Source organism: Mesoplodon densirostris, chromosome 15 (assembly GCF_025265405.1).
Source record: "Mesoplodon densirostris isolate mMesDen1 chromosome 15, mMesDen1 primary haplotype, whole genome shotgun sequence".
Lineage (NCBI taxonomy): Eukaryota > Metazoa > Chordata > Mammalia > Artiodactyla > Ziphiidae > Mesoplodon > Mesoplodon densirostris.
This window is the reverse complement of record NC_082675.1, coordinates 6,821,684-6,842,578: the sequence shown is the minus strand read 5'-3', so window position 1 is coordinate 6,842,578 and position 20,895 is coordinate 6,821,684. Positions and strand designations below refer to the sequence as shown.

Below are 20,895 nucleotides of genomic sequence, written 5' to 3'. Positions count from 1 at the left end.
GTGCCTCAATGAAGATCCCACGTGTTGCAACTAAGACCCGTCATAGCCAAATTAATTAATTACTTAAAAAAAAATTAACAACTAGGGGATTCAACTGTCTGCTATGGGGCCGAAACAGCATAAAAATAAATTTAACTTTTTATTTTATTACTTGAGGCATTTCATTTTAAGAAGGTAATATAATTGGGGGAGAAAGGGGAAGAGATCTATATATCTATATTTCTATCAAACAAGGAATAAAATACTTACTATTTGAGGTATCCTCTTTCTCTGTCTGTGTGCCCCAATTTTTAAATACTTTTTCTTCATCAAGTTCTTTCAAAGCTTTCATGATTGGTGTGTCTGAAGTGTCTCTTTGTTTTTTTATCAATAAACTTGTTGGTGAACTTCCAGGTGAAGGATCCTTTTCCAGAGGAGAATGGTACCTTAAATAATTGTAAGACACACGGTGCTATGAACGGAATATTTGTGTCTCCCCAAAATTCTTACGTTGAATGCGATTCTTATGATGCATTCTTGTCCTCACCTTTTGGAGGTGATTAGGTTTTGATGAGATCATGAGGGTAAAGCCCCCAAGCTGGGATTAGTGCCCTTACAAAATAAGGAAGAGACATCTTGATCTCTCCCTGCACACATGCACCAAAGAAAGGCCACGTGAGGACAGAACCAGGACCCAACCAGGACCCTGACCTCAGACTGCCCACCTCCAGAACTGTAGGACATAACTGTTTGCTGCTTAAGCCACCGAGTCAAGGGTAACTTGTTGTAGCAGCCTGAACTAAGATGGTTTACCGGGATTACTAGGGGAATAACATGAGGGTTGACAGCTCCTCCACAACGAATATGTATGCTTTACAAGGCAAATCAATAAGATGGAGCCTGTATATAATAGACCAGTGCTTCCCAATCCTTTTCACAGCCTAGAACATACAGAAATATCATATTTATAGGGCACTCTGGAGTACACGAACGAGGTCGCTCATGGGGGCTCAGCTCTCTGGACGAGGATCAACCTCTTGTCCTAACTGTAGGCCCGGGCACAGGGCACACCACTGTGCCGGCAGCACAGGTGGAGACAGCTCTGCAAGGCCTACAAAAGGAAAAGCTCCGAAAAGCACTGGCCTTTCAAAATAACGTAAAAATCGGATCCTCAAAATTAACACAGAAAAGGGACGAGGAGATGGCTCTTTACAACTTCCTGAACTTCGAAAGGCAACTGAAATCTCTAAGGAAGCCTAACAGTCTGTAAATATGATCTTCGACGGAGCCGTCTCACCCAGGAGGGCAGGTGGCCTCCGGCGGGCTGGCTGCCTCGCTGGCCCGCGTGTCCAGAGGCTGCCCGGTGAAGATGGAATGTTCTGCTCCCGGGATCAGCCACTTCCGCCGGCTGACGTCGGAGCTTGCCAGCGTGCTGTGAGGACGAGAAGTGTTCTCAGGCATTGCACGGTCTGCGCTCCAGTTTAGACTGAGCACATACAGAAAATAACCTGCTCTGAAATATGATTTCCACATTTACACAGGAATTTAAAAACAGCATAAAACAATCTTATTTTAGCTAGATGAACTCTATTTTACAGTTTTCAGCTCCAACTGAATTGTTATTCTTGGTTTCAGAAGAACAGTCAAGATTTAGGTACCGTCACGTGTACCCGGCTCTGAACACCCCGGCCCAGCCCCGCACCACACTTCACACCCTTTATGTCCCGTTGAGCTCAGGGCCCTGAGGTGAAGCAAGAGCACCTTGCCTGTTCCTCCCAGACCAGCACTGCCCACAGAATTTTCTGTGAAGACAAAAAACGCCCTCCACGTGCACAGTCCAATACCGTGGCCACCAGCCACGCACACACGAGCTCGTGCATGCTTGCAACGCAGCTAGATTTAAACAGCTGTGGTGGCCAGCACCGCTGTACCGAACAGTGCAGTTCTAGACCATGACATTCCTCCCTGTGACTGTGAAGCCCGGCCCGACTGAGGCTCACCCCACCCTACACTCCGGTCACTCGAGGCCTCATCCTCTCCACACCGCCTCCTGCCCTCATCCCGCGCGCCCTCCACACGCACCCGGGAGCTGCTCCGAACTCCCGCCAACGACTGGACTCCCTTCCTCAGTCGCCCCTTCAGAGGATGCTCACTGGATGCATCATCCCAGAGAAGGCAGCCCCCTTCAGAAAGCAAAGCTCCAAAGATCCTCTGGCTCCCGTGCTCGAGCATCCCCGTGGCGCTCTCGCCACGAGGCCCACGACCCTGGGCACCCCCTTCGCTGTGCACCAGCCTCTCCTAGCTGTCGGGCTCCTCTTCACCCCGCTCCCACCATCACCCCAGCCCACGCTCCTGGTAATCAGTACTCATCGCCTGGACCCCCTTCTCTGCTCACGTGCCATCGCATCTGACTGGCAGCAAAACCTAAGCCTGTCTGACTACAACGAGCTCACTTTTCTTCTGTGTCTGTACTCCTATAGTTGAGCTTTGCTGGAAAAAAGCTGCCCAGCTGTGTAGACTGGGGTATCACCACAGAATCACTATCACTATCTCAAGTGGACGCCCAGCACTGGCTGCCAACACATCTTTCCGTAATTAAGGAGCTCCGATTCCCCAATATGACTATCTGACACCCTCTCCACTCTCCTCAAACCTCTCGCCCCAGCCTTGACTGTCAGGTGATAAGCTTGCATCACACTCCAGAGAGAAAATAGAAACCACGGGACAGGAACTCCTGTTTTCCTCTCTCTGCTTCCTTTCACAACCAAACTTTTTAAGAGTTGCCTCTTTTATCTATCAGTATTTTCATTTCAGCTCCCAGTCACTCCTTTTCCCCTCAATTTTTAAATGAAGAATCATTTCAAACATTCTTAGAAAATTACAAAGAGTACTATAACAAGCACTTGCCCATACTTAGTTTTAATAAATGCTAACATCTTTACCATATGTGTTTTTAATTGTAGGACATAAATAGCATATATATGGTTGTTTGCATTTTTAAAATTACATAAAGGGCATAATGTACACATCCTTTTAATGCTGCTTTTTCTACTCAACATTATGTTTGAGACTTACCCATGTTAATATCTACAGCTCTACCATTTTAATAGTCTATCCACAGTATGACTGCCTCACAAGTCATTTACCCTTTCTCCTGTTGGTGCATGTCTAGTTTCTAATGTATCACCTTTCAACAATGCTATAATGAACATGTGTCAGAATTTCTCGAAGGTAAATACCTTAAACTCGAACTGTGGAATTTGAGGTGTGCTCACCTTCAGTCTTACTGGATACTGACAAATCACTCTCCAGATGCGCTGTGCCAATTTTCAGTCAAACCAGTAGTTTGAGAGTTCCTGTTTCTTCATATCTTTGTGAAATTTTACAATGACTGGCCTGTCTGATGGTGTGAGTGGTATCCCATTACTGTTTTCATTTGCAATTTTCTGATTATTAGTGAAATGAGCATCTTTTCATTTTCATTAGCCATTTAGGTTTCTTTTTCTGTGAACAGCTTGGTCATATTTTTTTATCAGTTTTTTATTGAGGAGGTTCTCTTTTTTTTTTTTTGATTTGTAGAAGTCCTTTATATTCTGGATACTAATCCTTTATTGGTTCTTGTTCACTTAAAAAATGTAGGACTTCCCTGGTGGCGCAGTGGGTAAGAATCTGCCTGCCAACGCAGGGAACCTGGGTTCAAGCCCTGGTCCAGGAAGATCCCACATGCCGCAGAGCAACTAAGCCCGTGCGCCACAACTACTGAGCCTGCGCTCTAGAGGTCACTCGCCTAGGGCCCGTGCTCCACAACGAGAAGCCACTGCAATGAGAAGCCCGCGCACCACAACGAAGAGTAGCCCCCGCTCGCCACAACTAGAGAAAGCCCGCGCGCAGCGATGAAGACCCAACGCAGCCAAAAATAAATAAATAAATAAATAAATTTTTTAATGTAAAATAGTTCAAGCATGAAGACATCCAGATGATATTCAGGCACCAACCAACCCGCTTTATAAAATCTTGATTCTTTGCTGTATATCCTTTAGAATTCTATGGCGCGGAACAATACAGATACCACTGAAGTCCCCTGCGTACCTTTCCAACCTCATTCTTCCCAAAAGCAACCATTCGTGCTAAATTTGTGGTCAGCATCCCCATGAGTGCTTTTACACCTTTACTCCATCTGTATGACCCTTAAGATCTGCAGAGCTGATTTACATGCTAAAGTTGATATAACTAGTACCCAATTTCTTCTGCAACTAGTTTTTTGTTGTGTGCCATATTATGTTCTTAAGATTAAACCATGTTGACAGGTTAGTTATGGGGTTGGCAACTGTGAGTAAAGAGCCAGATGATAAATATTTTAGGTATTATGGGCCAGGTAGTCTCTGTCACAACTACTCAACTTTGTCACTGCAGCACAAAGCACCTATAGATGATACACAAATGAATAAGCTTAGGTATGTTCCAATAAAACTTTATTCCTGGACCCTGAAAGCTGAATTTCATATAGTTTTCAGGTGTCATGAAATATTATTCTTTGATTTTTTTTTCCAAACATTTAAAAACAAAAACCATTCTTTGCTCACAGGCCTTACAAAAAGAGGTGGTATGGGAATTCCCTGGCAGTCCAGTGGTTAGGACTCCGCGCCTTCACTGCCGTGGGCCCGGGTTCAACCCCTGGTCAGGGAACTAACATCCTGCAAGCCATGCAGCCCGGAGCAAAAAAAAAAAAAAAAAAAGAAAAAACAAACAAACACAGGCAGTAGGCTAGATTTGGCTGGGGAGATGTAGTTTGCCAACCCCCAATCTAGTCTGTGCACTGTCATGCTGAGCAGTATTATGCATAAATGTATCACAATATAGTGACATTCAGGCTGTTAGACATCTAGGTTGTGTTCATTCACTCTTCAATACATCCACAACTGCCTTCCGCTTCTATCACTTCGTGCCAACTGCTCTCCAGGTCATCAGGAACCTCCAGCTTACAAATCCAACAGACTCTCATTCTTCATCTCACTGGCTCTCTTAACAGCTGCTTCAGTCTTTCTCCTGGTTTCCAGCAGCTCTTTCTCAGGTTCCTTTGCCAGCTCCTTCTCTACCCAACACCAAAACACTGGGGTTCTTCAGAGCTTTGTCCTGGGCTTGCTTCTCACTAAACACACGCATCCATCCAAGAGCTTTAAGCCCTATCTAGAAAGACGACTCCAATATTTATAACTCCAGCCTTATTTCTGCACTCCAAACGGAAATTTATCATCACCTGCTTGATTTCCACTTGGAATTTACATGAATCTCAAACTAAAATCTTCAAGATGGAAATTCTGATCTTTACCCCATGGTCTGCTCTTCACATCTCCTCCCTGGTTCAATGCTACACCTTTAGCTGTTCAAGACAGAAACAAAGGACTGACCTGACGCCTCCCTTTCTTACCTTGCCATCCAATTCATCCAGAATCTTCTCAAATCCTTCTCGTCTGTCCATTTCTATGGCCACCACCCAGCTAGCACCATCTCTCTCCTAGCCCTGCAACAGCCTAATTAGTCTCTCTGCTTCTACTCTTTTCCCCTCCTCATGGCAGGTGCATTTAAAAAATAGAAATCAGGTGACACAATTTTACTATATAAAACCCAGGCTTCCTGGGTGGCGCAGTGGTTGGGAGTCTGCCTGCTGACGCAGGGGACACAGGTTCGTGCCCTGGACCAGGAAGATCCCACATGCCGCGGAGCGGCTGGGCCCGTGAGCCATGGCCGCTGAACCTGCGCGTCCGGAGCCTGTGCTCCGCAACGGGAGAGGCCACAGCAGTGAGAGGCCCGCGTGCCGTGCAAAAAAAAAAAAAAAAAAAAACCCCGTCAAAGGTGTCCCAGTGGACTTAGAGTAAAATCCAAACCCGTGACCCTGGCTTAGAAAGCTATGTATGATGGGTCTGTGATTTTATCTGGGGCTCCTTTATCCCTTGCTGGGAACAGTCAGGCCACACGAGCCTCCTCTGGGTTCTTCGAACATAAGACTAAGCTCTTTCCTACCTCAGGACTCAGCAAGAGCACTGCCTCTGCCTGGAACACCCCTCCCTCCACACCTCCCACCTGAACGACTCTGCACGTCTTCCCTGTCCGCTGACACGCCCCTCCACAGAAAGGCCCTTCCCTGACTCCAACTTCAGCCCTCCTTTTTGTTCAATCTCAAATGTCCAATTTCAGTTATTTACATTACCTTATCTTTCAATAATTCATTATGTCCTACTAATATTAATTAGTAAAGATCTAGAAAAAGTTTCTCATTTGACAATTACAACCTAGGTTAACATTTGCAAGTTAATCTTTTTCTGATAAAACATCAATATTAGGAAGTTATGACCTACTCATTTAATACTCTTTATTTACATCAAAATCACAATAAAAACAATTCTAATATGAAAAAAACTTACTGTGTAAATGAATCATCAAGATAATGCTCTTAGATTATAACAAAGCTAATTTGGAAAAACTAAAAAGAAAAATCCACACAACCTAATGCAGATCCATCTTCATAATTCTTTCCATTAACACGAGAATAAAATTTCTGGAAGTTTAGGGCTAAAAGACCTTTTGAGATGTTCTAACCCAATGTCCTTGTTTTTACAGATGATAAAACTGAGCTCCAAAAAATTAAGTGATTTGCCTAAGGTCACACAGCTGGGCAGAGTCAAAAACCATAAAACATCCCAATTCTCCTCACTCCCAATCTGATTCTACATTACCTTTCGGCAAATGCCTCTGCATATGAGCTTTCACAATATCTAACAGTTAGATGTTTTTACGCATCAAGTTCTGTGATGACAGTTAACTGTGTCCTCCTCACGATTTAGACAGATGAGTGTCTCAATTCAATTACAGGGTGCACCTATTACTAGCTTTACAGAGAGATTAAATGAAGTAACTTACTTGGCACGTGAGGGTCTCATAGGAGTTTTAGAATTATGACGAAGACTTAACATATTTTCATGCTCTACTTGCTTGACCTGAGCTTCAAGTTTTGAAATTGTTCTAATTCAAAAGCAATAAGATAAATTAAGTACATTTCAACAAACTTAAAATACAGCTCAACTACAAATTACTTATTTAACAGATACTTCTAGGAAAGGGGTGACAAAAGAGCTGCACATGCATAAACCTTCTTCATAGTAAAAAGCCACATTACACTTTAAAAAGCTGAAAAAAATCAGGGAGAATAAATAGGAAGGCAAATAGAAAAAACTCTACAAAGGAGCATTTCATATGCTACAACTGAAGGAAAAGGGAACCACAAATACATTTAATACAGAAAGTAAAAAGAAATTTAGAAATTTTACTACAGATAAAAACACACAGTATAAATTAAATAAAAATAAAATAAATTCAGCAATCAAATAAACTGCAATTCTAACATGTTTAATTCTAATACGTATGTATTCATATGAAATATACAGGGGTAAGGCTCTCACAAAAAAGGAAGCAGGCTTACCATCCAAAGCAGAGCTATTAAAAAGAACTTCCTGTTCTGAACAACTCTCTACCTGCAGGCAGCTCATCTAATTTGTGCTGTGTTCAGAATAAAAGCTTATCTTCAAGCTTAACAAGAGAAAATAAGCACTCTGGCCAGTTAATTGTTTTGCAGATATCTTGGCATTCTTTCTATCTTTTAAAACTTTGAATATGTCTCCATCTCATCTTTTAAACTTAAATTCTTACCTACTCTGTTGCAAGGAAGATTTGAGGGAGAAAGCTCTAACAGGGCTAATGCTTATACCAAACTGATAACAAACGATCCCTAGAATTGAATGCTTCACAGAAAAGACTTGAGCAGACAAGAAAGCTAGACAGTGTTCCTGTTCTTCCCTATGAGAAGTCCTTAAGAGTGCAATAAAATCTCTAAATCAGGGACATCACTTATCTCCAAATAAAACTACAAAAATAATATGCTAAAGCCAATTAGAAATATCTAATCATTTGCCATAGGGACCACTTAACGACTGTTCCTTCCCTAAGTAAGCAAATCAGATCATGAATACAGTCCTCAAACCAGGTCTTTAAGAAAGTAGATAACCACAAAATTGGTGTGAATGCTATTTTCTTTTTGGAGCACAAAGATAATTCAGTGAATTAGACTACTTCTTAAAATTCTTTTCAATGATTTAATATCACTTAGGTTTTACCTATGCTAAGTAAATACATAAAGTTTGGGGACGTGCACACCTTTCAGGCACAGCCACCAATATATTCTAATCATTTTAAAATCTTTGGCTAAAATCAAATGTCTTTCCAGGGGAAGGGAAGATAAGGATTAAAATCTAATCTCAATGTGCTTAAAAATCCCAAGAAAAGCTTTTTTCATCACTTTTAATATAGACACATATTTAAGGCCTGAAAGAACAGTTAGAGGTATTTGCTTATTAGTAAGACAATATATTTTACCTTTTCAAATCAGAAATCTGAGTATGTGCATCAAGCAATTTGTTCTCAGTTTTATTTAATGTATCCTATGAAAATAAAGGAAAAATTCAGATAACTGAAGATAAATATTCAGATGTATTCCTTCTCTTTTAAAATGCATAATATAAAACTAATCTGAGACTACACCAGAGAGCTACAAAGAAAATTATGCAGATACTCAGCAAGTATGGCATCAGCCACAGAGCCAATACACATAATTCAAGGGAAAAAACGAAGAGCAAAATACTGGTTTATACAAATAGCTGTGTGGAAGCCCCCTGTTTCATAAGCAAAGCCTATTATGCTTTGCTTGATTAGAAACAGTGTTAAAATGGACATATTTTAAACACAAACTTGACTGAAACCTCAGTAAATGGCAAAGCGAATACCTGCAATGATGAGATTTCAGATAAAACAACTGGCCCCTGAAACCCCAGACATCTTGGCTACCTAGTTATGCAGGCCTTTTCACTAACCTTGAAGAATCACAACCCTGCATTTTATGCAACTTAACTACTTGGACCCCATTTACTTATTGTGGGGTTTCAATGAATTCAAATATGTAGATCCCAAACAGAGTTTTAATTAAGAATTTAACATAATTAACTCAACCCCACAAAAAGCTAATGTTTTGAAAAACGAAACCTTATATTTAAACAGTATTAAATAATTATTTGCATTTGTATGGCATTTTATCCTCTTCTAAAAATTTCATCCCATCTCAAATGCAACAGCCATTCAATAAATATTTGTTAAATGAACAAATTCAACAAATTTGTGAGTTAAATGGGCAGATATTTGAAAATAGGGAAACTGACACGAGAGGATAAGTGAGCGGTCTAGTTCAAATAGCCAGATGGGGAGAGAGGAGGGGAAGAGAAAGGGAGAAAGGGTCAGATCTCTCGACTTCCAAACTAATGCTTTTGCCCCGACAGGAAGTTCAGAACATGAATGATCAACTGTTACCTTTACTCTTTCGTGTTCTTTTCCAAGGGACTCATACTCTCCTAAAAGCTACAAGGAAAAACAAAGAATTGCACCACAAAATTAAATATTATAATATCAACGGAGGGACAGCCTGTAAAATAACTGCCCTTACTCTTCAAAGATGCCAGTGTCATGAAAGAAAAACGTTAACACATTGTTTCAGATTAAAGGCAACTAAAGAGATAAGTGAATGGATCCTGGACTGAGGAAAAAGGTGACATAAAGGAACAATCTGGATATGGACTGCATCAGTATTAGACTTCTTTATTTGGATAATTTTTCTGTGACTATGGATGTATTTCTTAGGAAACACATACCAAAAGTATACAGGTACCGGGGCTCAACGTCTACAACTTACTCTCAAATGGTTCAAGAAAAAAAAAGATATATATATATATATATATATATATATATATATGTATGTGTGTGAAAATATATATATATGTGACATGATAAAGCAAATATGGCAAAATGTTAACTGGTGATCCTAGGATATAGGAGTATGACAGTTCTTGCAAGTTTTCTGTAAATTTGAATTTATTTCAAAATAGAAAGTAAAACAAATAATTTATTTCAGTCAGTGCCCTTTAAGTAAGCAGTATTTGAAAAGATTAAAATGTATTTGCATTGTTCTCTTTGGAATTGTTGCACACTACCTTTTGTTAAGTTAGTTCCACAGAGTAAAGGAACAATTCCCAAAGTCTAATATAATTAGGTAATTTATTCAAAAATACATAAGTGAGACTTCTGGTGAAAGAAGAGAGATTCATCACCGGATATTCTTTTTATCCAGAGATCCCACTAAATTAACAATGAAGCAATTAAAGAGAAAACAAAAGAGGTAACAGCAACAGAGTGAGAGATTTCAATGAAGATGCAACAAGGCCACAACTTCCAGAGTCTGAATAAAGGATGCTGATGGCAAGTAGGCTGATCTCTTCATAACCCTGAGAGGCTCACAGCTTGAACCCCAGGTTCAGTGGTGGGCAGGGCTGAAGCACAGGGCTGACCACAGGAAACTGGTTCAAAGTCCTGGGTTAGAGCCCAGGGCCTCTTCCCATCCCATACAGCAGTGGACTGTTCAGCCAGGCAATAGGGCATAGAAGACACGACTGTGAGAGAAAAATGCAACTTTGGAAACACAAGTATGATAGCAGGGTGTGAGGAGGAGGCAAAGAGACAAAGAGAAAATGACTAAGGAAAAGTCTTCAAAAAAAAAAAAAAAAAAAAAAAACCCACTTGACTCTCCCCTCCCTCACTGCCACCAGAGCCTGGCTGATAGGTTCCAGACAAGAAACCAGAAGACCTTCCTTTGGGAAAACTGAACAACCCCCAAAAAAAAGACACATTCACACCTGGAGGTTCCCTAACCAAATGCCTGGTGCATCACTTACAACTGCTTGTAAGTGAAGGTACCAGGAAGTAAGTCCCATCTGTGCACACAGAGTCTCCAAATAGCTTTTTACCGCCTCCCTCTTAAATGTGAACCTACCAAAGAACCAACATTTGAAAAAAAAACTTCCATATGAAACAGACTTCAAATCAAAATGAAAGGTTAACTTAGAAGAAATAATGAACCAAATCTAAAGGAAAGTATCAAAAGAAAGCTATTATTGGGACCTCCTTGGCGGTCCAGTGGTAAAGAATCCGCCTTACAATGCAGGGGATGTGGGTTCGATCCCTGGTCAGGGAACTAAGGTCCCACATGCCACGGGGCAACTAAGCCCACGTGCCACAACTACTGAGCTCACGTGCCTCAACTAGAGCCCACATGCCTCAAACTACAGAGCCCATGTGCTCTGGAACCCAACGCGCCACAACTAGAGAAGAGAAAACCCGCACGCCACAACTAGAGAGAAGCCCATGCGCCACAACAAATGATCCCACATGCCTCAATAGAGATCCTGTGTGCCGTGACTAAGACCCAATGCAGCCAAAAATAAATAATAAATCTTTTTTAAAAAAGAAAGCTATTATTAATATCCTCAGAGAAATAACAATGTTATAGTCACAAAACAAGACCAGAAAGCTTTGAAAAACTAGCCATCAGAGAATAAAGAGCTCTTAGTAAAAATGAGAAAAGACATAATTAATACTAAGACTGGAAGATAAAGGACAAAGAGGTCTTGATGAACACTAAAACATAAATAAGTCTTAGAGAATCAACCCATGCAATACAACATCTACTCATAAAAGTTCCAGAGAAAGAGAAGAGAGAGAGGCAGGAAATTAATAGAGAAATAACATCAGCAAGTTTTGTAGAACTAAAAGACATTAATTTCCAGATTGGAAGAACCTATGCCCCAAACACTGTTATGGACTATCAGAATACCAGGGATAAAAAGAAGATGCTAGAAAGCTTCCAGAAGGCTAGTCATGAAAGGCACTGTGGCTGTCAGGAAGCTCTTTCAGGACGCCTGTCCTTGGTACTCAGCCATTATGCTGCAAAGAAGCCCAAATGAGGCCACATGGGAGGAAACATGGAAAGAACTGCAGTCTTAGTCAACAGCCATCATCAAAGGCCCCAGCTTCTGAGTTTCCAGCTAAGGTCCCAGATAATGCTGGGCCAAGATAAGCTGCCCCTGTTAAGCCCAGTCCAAGTTCCTAGACCACCGAGCCCATGAGGAGAATATGTCCAGTTTGGAGGTCATTTGTTTTACAGCTCTGGTAACTGCAACAATACCCCAGAGGTACTTGCACACATTGGCACAGGAGGTATATATAGGAATGGTCATGGTAGTGTGGCTCATAACAGCAACAAAAAGAAACTGGAAGCAGGAAAATGGATAAATAAATTGTGGAATATTCACACAATGGAATACTACACAGGGATGAAAACAAGTGAATTAGTGCTGTTTGTATCAGCTTGGATAAGGCTTACAAAGGAAAAAAAGTTTCAGAACAGTAAATACAGTATGATAGCATTTATAGTTTTAAGATATGCCAAACAAACAACACTGACTAAGCAACCATACAAACATGATGATACAAAGACAGACATGGGAATGACATTCACACCATTCAGACCGATTACTTCTAAGAAGGCAGAGGTGATCAGAAAAGGTACATGGAGGGCCTCAACGGCATCTACAGTATTTTAATTCCTAAGGTGGGTGGTGGGTCGGTCTACATGTATTTGTTATATTATTCTTTATACCTTTGTATATACCAGAAATATTTCACATACAAATGTTTAAATAAAAAAGAATAAAAACTACATGTATCAACACGGCCAATCTTAGAAACAATGTTGAGAGAAAAACAGGTGCTAGAAGGATACAGTGCAATACAATTCATGTATGGTTTACGCACATACGAAACATTACTATACATTGTTTAAAACAACGTGCATATATAGTAGAAGTAAAAAGAACAGAGTGGGGATAACCAAGAGCACACTTAGCACAGCAGGCGCCTCTAGGGTGGGAGAGAGAGGAATAGAAGAGGGTCTTTCAACAGTATCTACGGATGGCCAGTATATGGGGATTTAATGCATTACTCTATACCTTTCTGTATGCTTAAAATATCTGACATGATTAATGTGGAAAAAGTCAGTGCTATCCCTGGAAATAGTCATGCAATTTCAGCTGAAAACAACATTCTACCTATCCTTTGCGCTTCACTGCTACTCAAACAATGATCGGTTTTTAATTAAAAACAATGACATCCCAGAAGCAATGAACATACCTAGATCTTAAGTTTCTGAATACCATCTTCCACTTAAAGGAACCAGGGCTCTGGGGAAAAATGACTGACTTAGGGCCAGGGCTAGAAAAGTACAAGATGGGCCTGGAACATCTGGCTGTGGCAGGAAGTCTAGAATGACGGGAACCTGTCAGAAGGCCACAGAAGCTAGCTTCACACGTACCCCTCAGGCCAAAGCATCAAAATAATAAACAGAGTAAAAAAGACTACCTCACTGAATAAAATAAGAATCCATGAGTCCACGCTGATAAGCAGAAATAAAAAAGAAAGGAGGACTACTCCCTGCAGTAAAATGTAGAGGGAATCATAGAGATAGAAAAAACACCATTTGGCAGCCGCCACAGTAATTAGTGGTTTCAGGCAAGACACATCAGGGCATGCTACAGCTAGTGGGTAAAAGTTTGATGAGAAAAACGTGATTTACAGAGCCTTAAATTACCCTCTCATAAGTTACATGTTAACTGCAGTGGGGGAGAGGCAGGGTATAACTTTACAGTGGAGACCCATGGCAAACCCCACCTTCACCAAGTGGCTGGAGTTGACACCCACACAGTTCACACGGGCCTCCTAACAGGAAGTGCTAAGAGGGGCTCCTGTGCATCACGACAACCCAATCTAACTGTGAAGAAACACACACCCAAACTAAGGACCATACCACAATGTGCTGGCCAACGAACTCTCTGCGATGATGGATGCAGTCCCCCCACGCTGCCCGACACCACAGCCACTACCTACGTGTGACCGCTGAGCACTTGAAATGTGGACAGTGCAACTGGGGAACTGAACTGTTTATTTTACTTAATTGCAATCAGTGTAAAGTTAAATAGTCACATGTGGCTACAGGCTACCATGTTAGAAGGCGTAGTTCTATAAAATAATTAGTCTATGATCTTCAAAGAGTTTTAAGGTTAAAAAAGACAGAAAAACTGAGGATCTGCTCTAGGTTAAAGGAGATAAAAGAGATGTGACAACTCAATGCAACATGTAGTCCTGGATCGGATCCTGAACAAGGGAAAAAACGTTTCTTTTGGTATAAGGAATACTTGTGGTATAATTTGCAAAAAATTGAATGGCATGTATAAGTTAGATTACTATATTAATGTTAATTTCCTAATTTTGCTATGGTTATATAAAAGACTGCCCTTGTTTTTAAGAAATAGATGTTGAAGTATTTAGAGATAAAGATGCATTATATCTCTAACTTACTCTAAAAAAGTTTGGAAAAAAAAATTTTTTTTTAAATCTTTAAACTATATGTGGACCGAATGGTAAAGCACATATTATAAAATGTTAACTTTCAGAATCTAGGTGAAGGGTATATGAAAATTATTCACACAATTTTTGCAAGTTTCTGTAGGTCTGATGTTAAGAAGTACAAGTTTTAAAAACCAGGAGCTCATGTACTCACATACACTAAAATTACACTATTAATGTGTATGAATGAGAACAGTAATAACCGAACCATGTAGAGTCCTAATCAAATATGGCACACCGAATGGAGTGTTCATATGCACTCCCTCCTGAAACTTTACTAAAATGACTATAAAGGAATAAAAAACATAGGGCTTGCTGGTATGATATGCCCAAAATGGTACTTTACCTCTGTGATTTTCCTCCTAATAACCCTAGTCTAATCATGAGAAAAATATTAGACAAATCCCAAGGGACATACTGCAAAATACCTGCCCAGTTCTCCTCAAAACTGTCAAGATCATGAAAAACAGGAAAAGTCTGAGAAACTGTCACAGCCAAGAGGAGCCTAGGAAGCCATGAAGACTACATGTAATCTGGTCTCCTAGAGGGAGTCCTGGAGCAGAAAAAGAACATTAGGAAAAAAGCAAGGAAATCTGAATAAACTGTGGTGTTTACTTAATAATAATGTATCAATATTGGCTCATTGGGACTTCCCTGGTGGTCCAGTGGATAAGACTCCCTGCTCCCAATGCAGGGGGCCTGGGTTAGATCCCTGGTCGGGGAACTAGATCCCACATGCATGCTGTAACCAAGAGTCCGCACGCCTCAACTTAGAAGGCTGCATGTGGCAACTAAGACCCGGAGCAGCCAAAATAAACAAACATTAAAAAAAAAAAAAGGCTCATTAATTGTGGCCAAGGTATGGTACTAATGCAAGATGTTAATAACAGGGGAAATGGTGTGGGGCACATGGGAACACTCCACTATCTCAATTTTTCTGTAATTCTAACTGTTCTAAAAAATATTGTTTAAAAAGTAAAGTGTGACTGCAACTATAAAAGTTTTCAGATATGGAAGGCCTCAAAATTTGTCTCTTATGCCTTCTTTTTCTCAGGAGATGTACTCTAGCAAAACAGAGTTAAACCAAGAAAGAAGATATAGAATCCACACAAAAGGACAGATTCAATACAGAAAAGAAGCGAAGACAATTCCCAGGATGATGACAAAGGCAAGTCCTAGAAATCTGTGTATCAGACCTCGAGGGCAATCAGTTCAGACTGAAGCAAGGATACTGGGGAGGCGGGAGGAAAGGAAGTGCTATGCATGTAAAAAAACTAAGCAAGCAGATAAAGAGACAAGGCAATTATTAAGTCTAGGAAAAATAAAAGTTGTAAGAGAAAGGAAATGCAATCACTGAACACTGCAGCTTAGCTTTGAAAAATATCTGCATAGACATAAGAAACACTGAATTCTGATTCATTTATATATGATAATATATCATATTTAAAGTCTAAGACACCACTAAATAGAAATCATGCTATTTAATATTATTTACTAAAATACTAAGAGGAAAAAGTGCTGCCAATTAAAATATGACACTATAAAGATGCATTCCAATTTCTGAGTTGTTCAAATGTAAAAGAATAAGCTTCGGGCTTCCCTGCTGGCACAGTGGTTGAGAGTCCGCCTGCCGATACAGGGGACACGGGTTCGTGCCCCGGTCTGGGAAGATCCTACATGCCACGGAGCGGCTGGGCCCGTGAGCCATGGCCGCTGAGCCTGCATGTCCAGAGCCTGTGCTCCGCAACGGGAGAGGCCACAACAGTGAGAGGCCCGCGTACCGCAAAAAAAAAAAAAAAAAAAAGAATAAGCTTCTCAGAATCAATTCAATACATCAAGCACGTTGGAAAGAGAGGGGGAGTGTTTGTTTGGGGAGCAAATGATATAAGAAAGCTACACTGTGACCTTGCACAGAGAGTAGTCGATATGTAATGTCTGAAACTGATGGGGATAAAAAAAGAGCAATGTAAGTTTGTTACTTAGAAACATGGAGCAAAACTTCAGAAGGAATGGCTAAAAGAGCTAAAAATAATGGCTTCTAGGGTAGAGGACTCCAAGATAGGGAGAGGTGAAGAAGATTGCTGTTTCTCATTTGATATTTGACCATTTAAACCATTTACATGTATTATCTTCATGAAAATAAATTTTAAAAAACAAAGCAGCAAGAATCAAATCTAAAGCTATCAGGAAGAAAATATCAACAGCCGAAATACTTTCAGATTTTACTTTTTTTAAAAAAAAACCTAAAACCTAATCCAGTTTCAATGTTCTACAAATCTAAATTTTAAGTGAAATTAAATCAAAATGAAAAATTTTATCAAGCCTGTTCTAAATCTGGTCCGTTGTACCTGCCAGACACACAGATGTTGATTTAAGATAGCTCAAAGGCTGCCCTGCTAGAGACAGAAAGGCGTGGGAGTGACACCATAGTTCTGAAAGCCCTGACTTCCTGCTTTAAGATAAGACCCAACTAACTCGATCAGAAAAGTACACGTATATTTGCAGCTACAGCAAAGTTACGTAAAATGAAAATAAAGGTGGAAAACATCATAATAGCTTGTAACACTACAATATCTGAAATTACTTTTAGCCAACCATGTCACTGAGTTACTTGTCACTTACATCTTGAAACATTTTATTTTCTTGTTTTAGTCTTGCTTCTTTATCATCTGAGAGTTTGTAAGCATTCTCAAATGCCTCTTCTAAATCCTGAAGTCTAGATTTCAGTCGAATGATGGTATTGTCTTTTTCTTTATTACTCGTTCTCATTTCCTCAATTCGTCCCTGCAAACTTTTGGAGGCACTGCTGGCTGCACTGAAGCGTCCTCTAAGGTCACTCTACAGGACAAAGGCGGGGACAATACACTGCGCTTAGTAATCGTAAAACAAGAGATGTCTCGATAGCAGCTAATCCTCTGTGGACCTTAAACATAGAAGAAAAGTAATAAAACAAAACACATAAATGGAAATGAACACATTTGATATATTCTGTTATATCCCGGGATGGAGACTAGAAAGGATTACCCTATAGAATAATACACAGAAAGCCACTGTCTGAGGCATTCTGATTCCAGGACTCACCTGTAGATGACTTTAATGAGGAAAAAATAGCCACGGCTATTAGGGAAATGATTCCAAAAGCATAGCTGGAATTTGTTGCCCCACATTGATAGTTAGAGGGGAAAAAAAGCATTTCTTACCCCATTCTCTCACTTACAATGAAAATAAAAGAGAAAATTCAAAACATCTGATATGTTAATATTCATTCAACAATCATTAATTGCAAATCCACTAGATGGCAGGCACTAGGGTGCTAGAAATATAAGATTAACAAGAGGACTTCCCTGGTGGAGCAGTGGTTAAGAATCACCTGCCACTGCAGGGGACACGGGTTCAAGCCCTGGTCCGGGAAGATCCCACATGCCACGGAGCAACTAAGCCTGTGTAGAGCCACAACTACTGATCCCGTGTGCCACAACTACTGAAGCCCATGCGCCTAGAACCCGTGCTCCACCTCAATGAGAAGCCCACACACCACAATGAAGAGTAGCCCCTGCTCGCTGCAACTAGAGAAAGCCCGTGGGCGGCGAAAGACCCAGCACGGCCAAAAATAGATAAATTAATTGATTAAATTTTTTTAAAAAAAAAGATCAACAAGAAAGGTCCCTGACTTCATGAAGTTTATAGTTTAGAAGGAGACAAAGATAACTTAAAAAAACATCAAAACTATCCCGGTTTCAGCATCAAAAAACAACAAACAAACAAAAAACCCATCAAAGACAAAGAAACAATGTCTAGAATAAAACTGGCATTTTACAGAAAACACTGTTTGTAAAATTATGCACAGAAGAATAAAACTTGGTAATGCACGGGAAAGAAAAGTTATTTAAGAGGAAAGGTTAAGCATTCCTAGTTATACACCCAAGAAAGCTGAAAATGCATCCACATAAAATCTTGAAAATATAAATGTTCGTAGCACTATCATTCATAATAGCCAAAAAGTGAAAATAACCCAAACATCCATCACCTGATGCATGGATAAACAAAATGTGGTGTATCCATACTACAGAATATTATTCTGCTATAAAAAAGAGTGAAGTCCTGGTCCGTGCTACACTATGGATGAACCTTGAAAACCTGATGCTCAGTGAAGGCAGCCAGACACACAACGTCACATATGGTTTTATTCCGTTGACATCAAATACCCAGAATAGGTAAACCCATAGAAACGGAAAGCAGAGCAGTGGTTGCTCATGGCTGAGCAGAGCATGTAATGGGGGGAGATGGCTAAGAGGTTTGGGGTTTCTTTCTAAGTGAGGAAAAAAGTTCTAAAATTAATTGTGGTGATAGTCGCATAAATTTGTGAATATACTAAAGACCACTGAATTATACACTCTAGAAGGATGACTTTTATGATATGCAAATTATATCCCAAATAAAAAATAAAATTTTTCGAGGGTAAAAGTTTATAGTATCATATGAAGCCAGCAGCATTCAAAATATAAACGTAACAATAAAACATCCTAAAGAAGACAAGCAACATATAACCAATGCTTTTATAAAATTGTTCATTCGTCTCTAAAGTTCAATTAATAAAAAAGCTTATATTTTTAACATTAAGCCACTAGAACAACAAAAAATAGAGTACTTACTTACCACTTCTATTTCCAGCAAGTTATTCTTATTTTCAAGTGTTCTCACACGACTAGTAGCTTCATTCAGAGCACTATCTAACTGGCCACATCTAAAAACCATATATTGAAACAAAACAATCAAAGACAAGATCCTTCCTCTTAAAAGTATTATAAAAATCTAACTGATTCTCCAATATATTAGGTAAAACAAATTCTCCAATGTTAGCCAAGACTAAGGATGCCATTTTAGTAAAATATATCCAATGAACCTGATATTATAGTATCCGGAAAAAATTAAAAATGATCTGAAAAGATCCCTAACAAGTATTAGGTGAACAAAGCAAGATATGAGCAGGTATTTGTACATTCACATTCATAGCAGCATAAATTCACAATAGCCAAAAGATGGAAGCAACCTAAGTGTCCACCAAGGGATGAATGGATATAAACAAAATGCAGGGCCTCCCTGGTGGCGCAAGTGGTTGAGAGTCCGCCTGCCGATGCAGGGGATACGGGTTCGTGCCCCGGTCTGGGAGGATCCCATATGCCGCGGAGCGGCTGGGCCCGTGAGCCATGGCCGCTGAGCCTGCGCGTCCGGAGCCTGCGCGTCCGGAGCCTGTGCTCCGCAACGGGGGAGGCCACAACAGTGAGAGGCCCGCATACCGCAAAAAAATAAAAAAAAAAAAAAAAAAAAAAAAAAATGCAGTGTGTGTGTGTGTGTGTGTGTGTGGTGTGGTGTGGTGTGGTGTGTACAATGAAGTATTATTCAATGTTAAAAAGGAAAGAAATTCTGACACATGCTACAACATGGAGGAACGTCAAGGACATTATGCTGAGTGAAATAAACCAGACACAAAAGGACAAACACTGTGATTCCATTTCTACAAGGTACCCAGAAGCATCAAATAGAGACAAAGTAGAATGATGGTTGCCAGGGGCTGGAGGGAGGGGGTAATGGGGAGTTATTGTTTAATGGGTATAGAACGACAGTCCTGCAAGATAAAAAAAGTTCCAGAAATGGATACTGGTGACGGTAGCACAGCAATGTGAATGGACAACGCCAGTGAACCGTAAACGTAAAAACAGTTAAAATGGTAGATTTTGTCATTTTATCACATTAAAAAATAAAAATTAAATATGCAAGATATAGAAAACTGCATAAAATAACGTGATCTATGAAGAAATATATATGTATATGCATTATAACTTCTGGAGGGATGCAAACAATTAAGTCTAGGATGTGAAAACAGAAGATGGGGTAGAAAGACTTCATAATAAATCCTTCTGTACTATTTCAAATCAGCATGAGTGTTATTCTTATAATTAAAGACTTTCTTTGTAAAGTTAATTACCATAGAACCTCAAAATAAGAAAATACATGGAAGAATTTGGTCACCATTTTGAATCAGTGTTCAATGATGTGTTGTGAATAAAAGCTAATATTTATTCAGCACTGACTACACACTCAGTCTTTGTGAAGCACTTTGCACTCATCCTCACAATCCTCTGAGTTAGGATTGTCATCATTCCCATTTTACAGATGAGAATACAGAGACAGAGAAGTTAAGTTCTTCCAGAGTCACACTGGGATTCTAAGCCAGGCAGTCTGGCTCCAGAGTCATGCTCCTACCCACTATGCATTAATGCCTTGCAGAAAGGAAACACTGATGAAACTGTTCTTGAAACAAAGATCACTAAATAGTCAAGTGTTGCTGTGTTGTTATTTTTCTGTTGTAATTACCTCACTGATTCCGGTATGCCAGAGATCTCAACCCTCAAGTTGCAATTGTGTGACAATATAAGTGTTAATGGTCCCCCCAATTTGCAATTGTGAAATTTGAAAAAAACTGCTGTGTATACTGACAACATAATATTGGTTTTTGTCTTAGGT

The 20,895-nt window shown here is 40.0% G+C and overlaps 1 protein-coding gene across 10 annotated transcripts in view; it reads right to left on the bottom strand.

Annotated features, from left to right (window-relative positions):
- MPHOSPH9 (M-phase phosphoprotein 9) overlaps nt 1-20,895 on the bottom strand; it is a 56,153-nt gene that overhangs the window by 11,066 nt on the left and 24,192 nt on the right. For all 10 annotated transcript variants that reach the window (XM_060118661.1, XM_060118666.1, XM_060118670.1 and 7 more), the window contains 7 exons: nt 19,027-19,114; nt 16,993-17,208; nt 9,391-9,438; nt 8,407-8,471; nt 6,898-6,999; nt 1,277-1,411; nt 250-425 (listed from right to left, as the gene is read on the bottom strand). In XM_060118661.1, the coding sequence (XP_059974644.1) occupies nt 250-425; nt 1,277-1,411; nt 6,898-6,999; nt 8,407-8,471; nt 9,391-9,438; nt 16,993-17,208; nt 19,027-19,114 (830 nt within the window). The remainder of the gene's footprint in view (nt 1-249; nt 426-1,276; nt 1,412-6,897; nt 7,000-8,406; nt 8,472-9,390; nt 9,439-16,992; nt 17,209-19,026; nt 19,115-20,895) is intronic.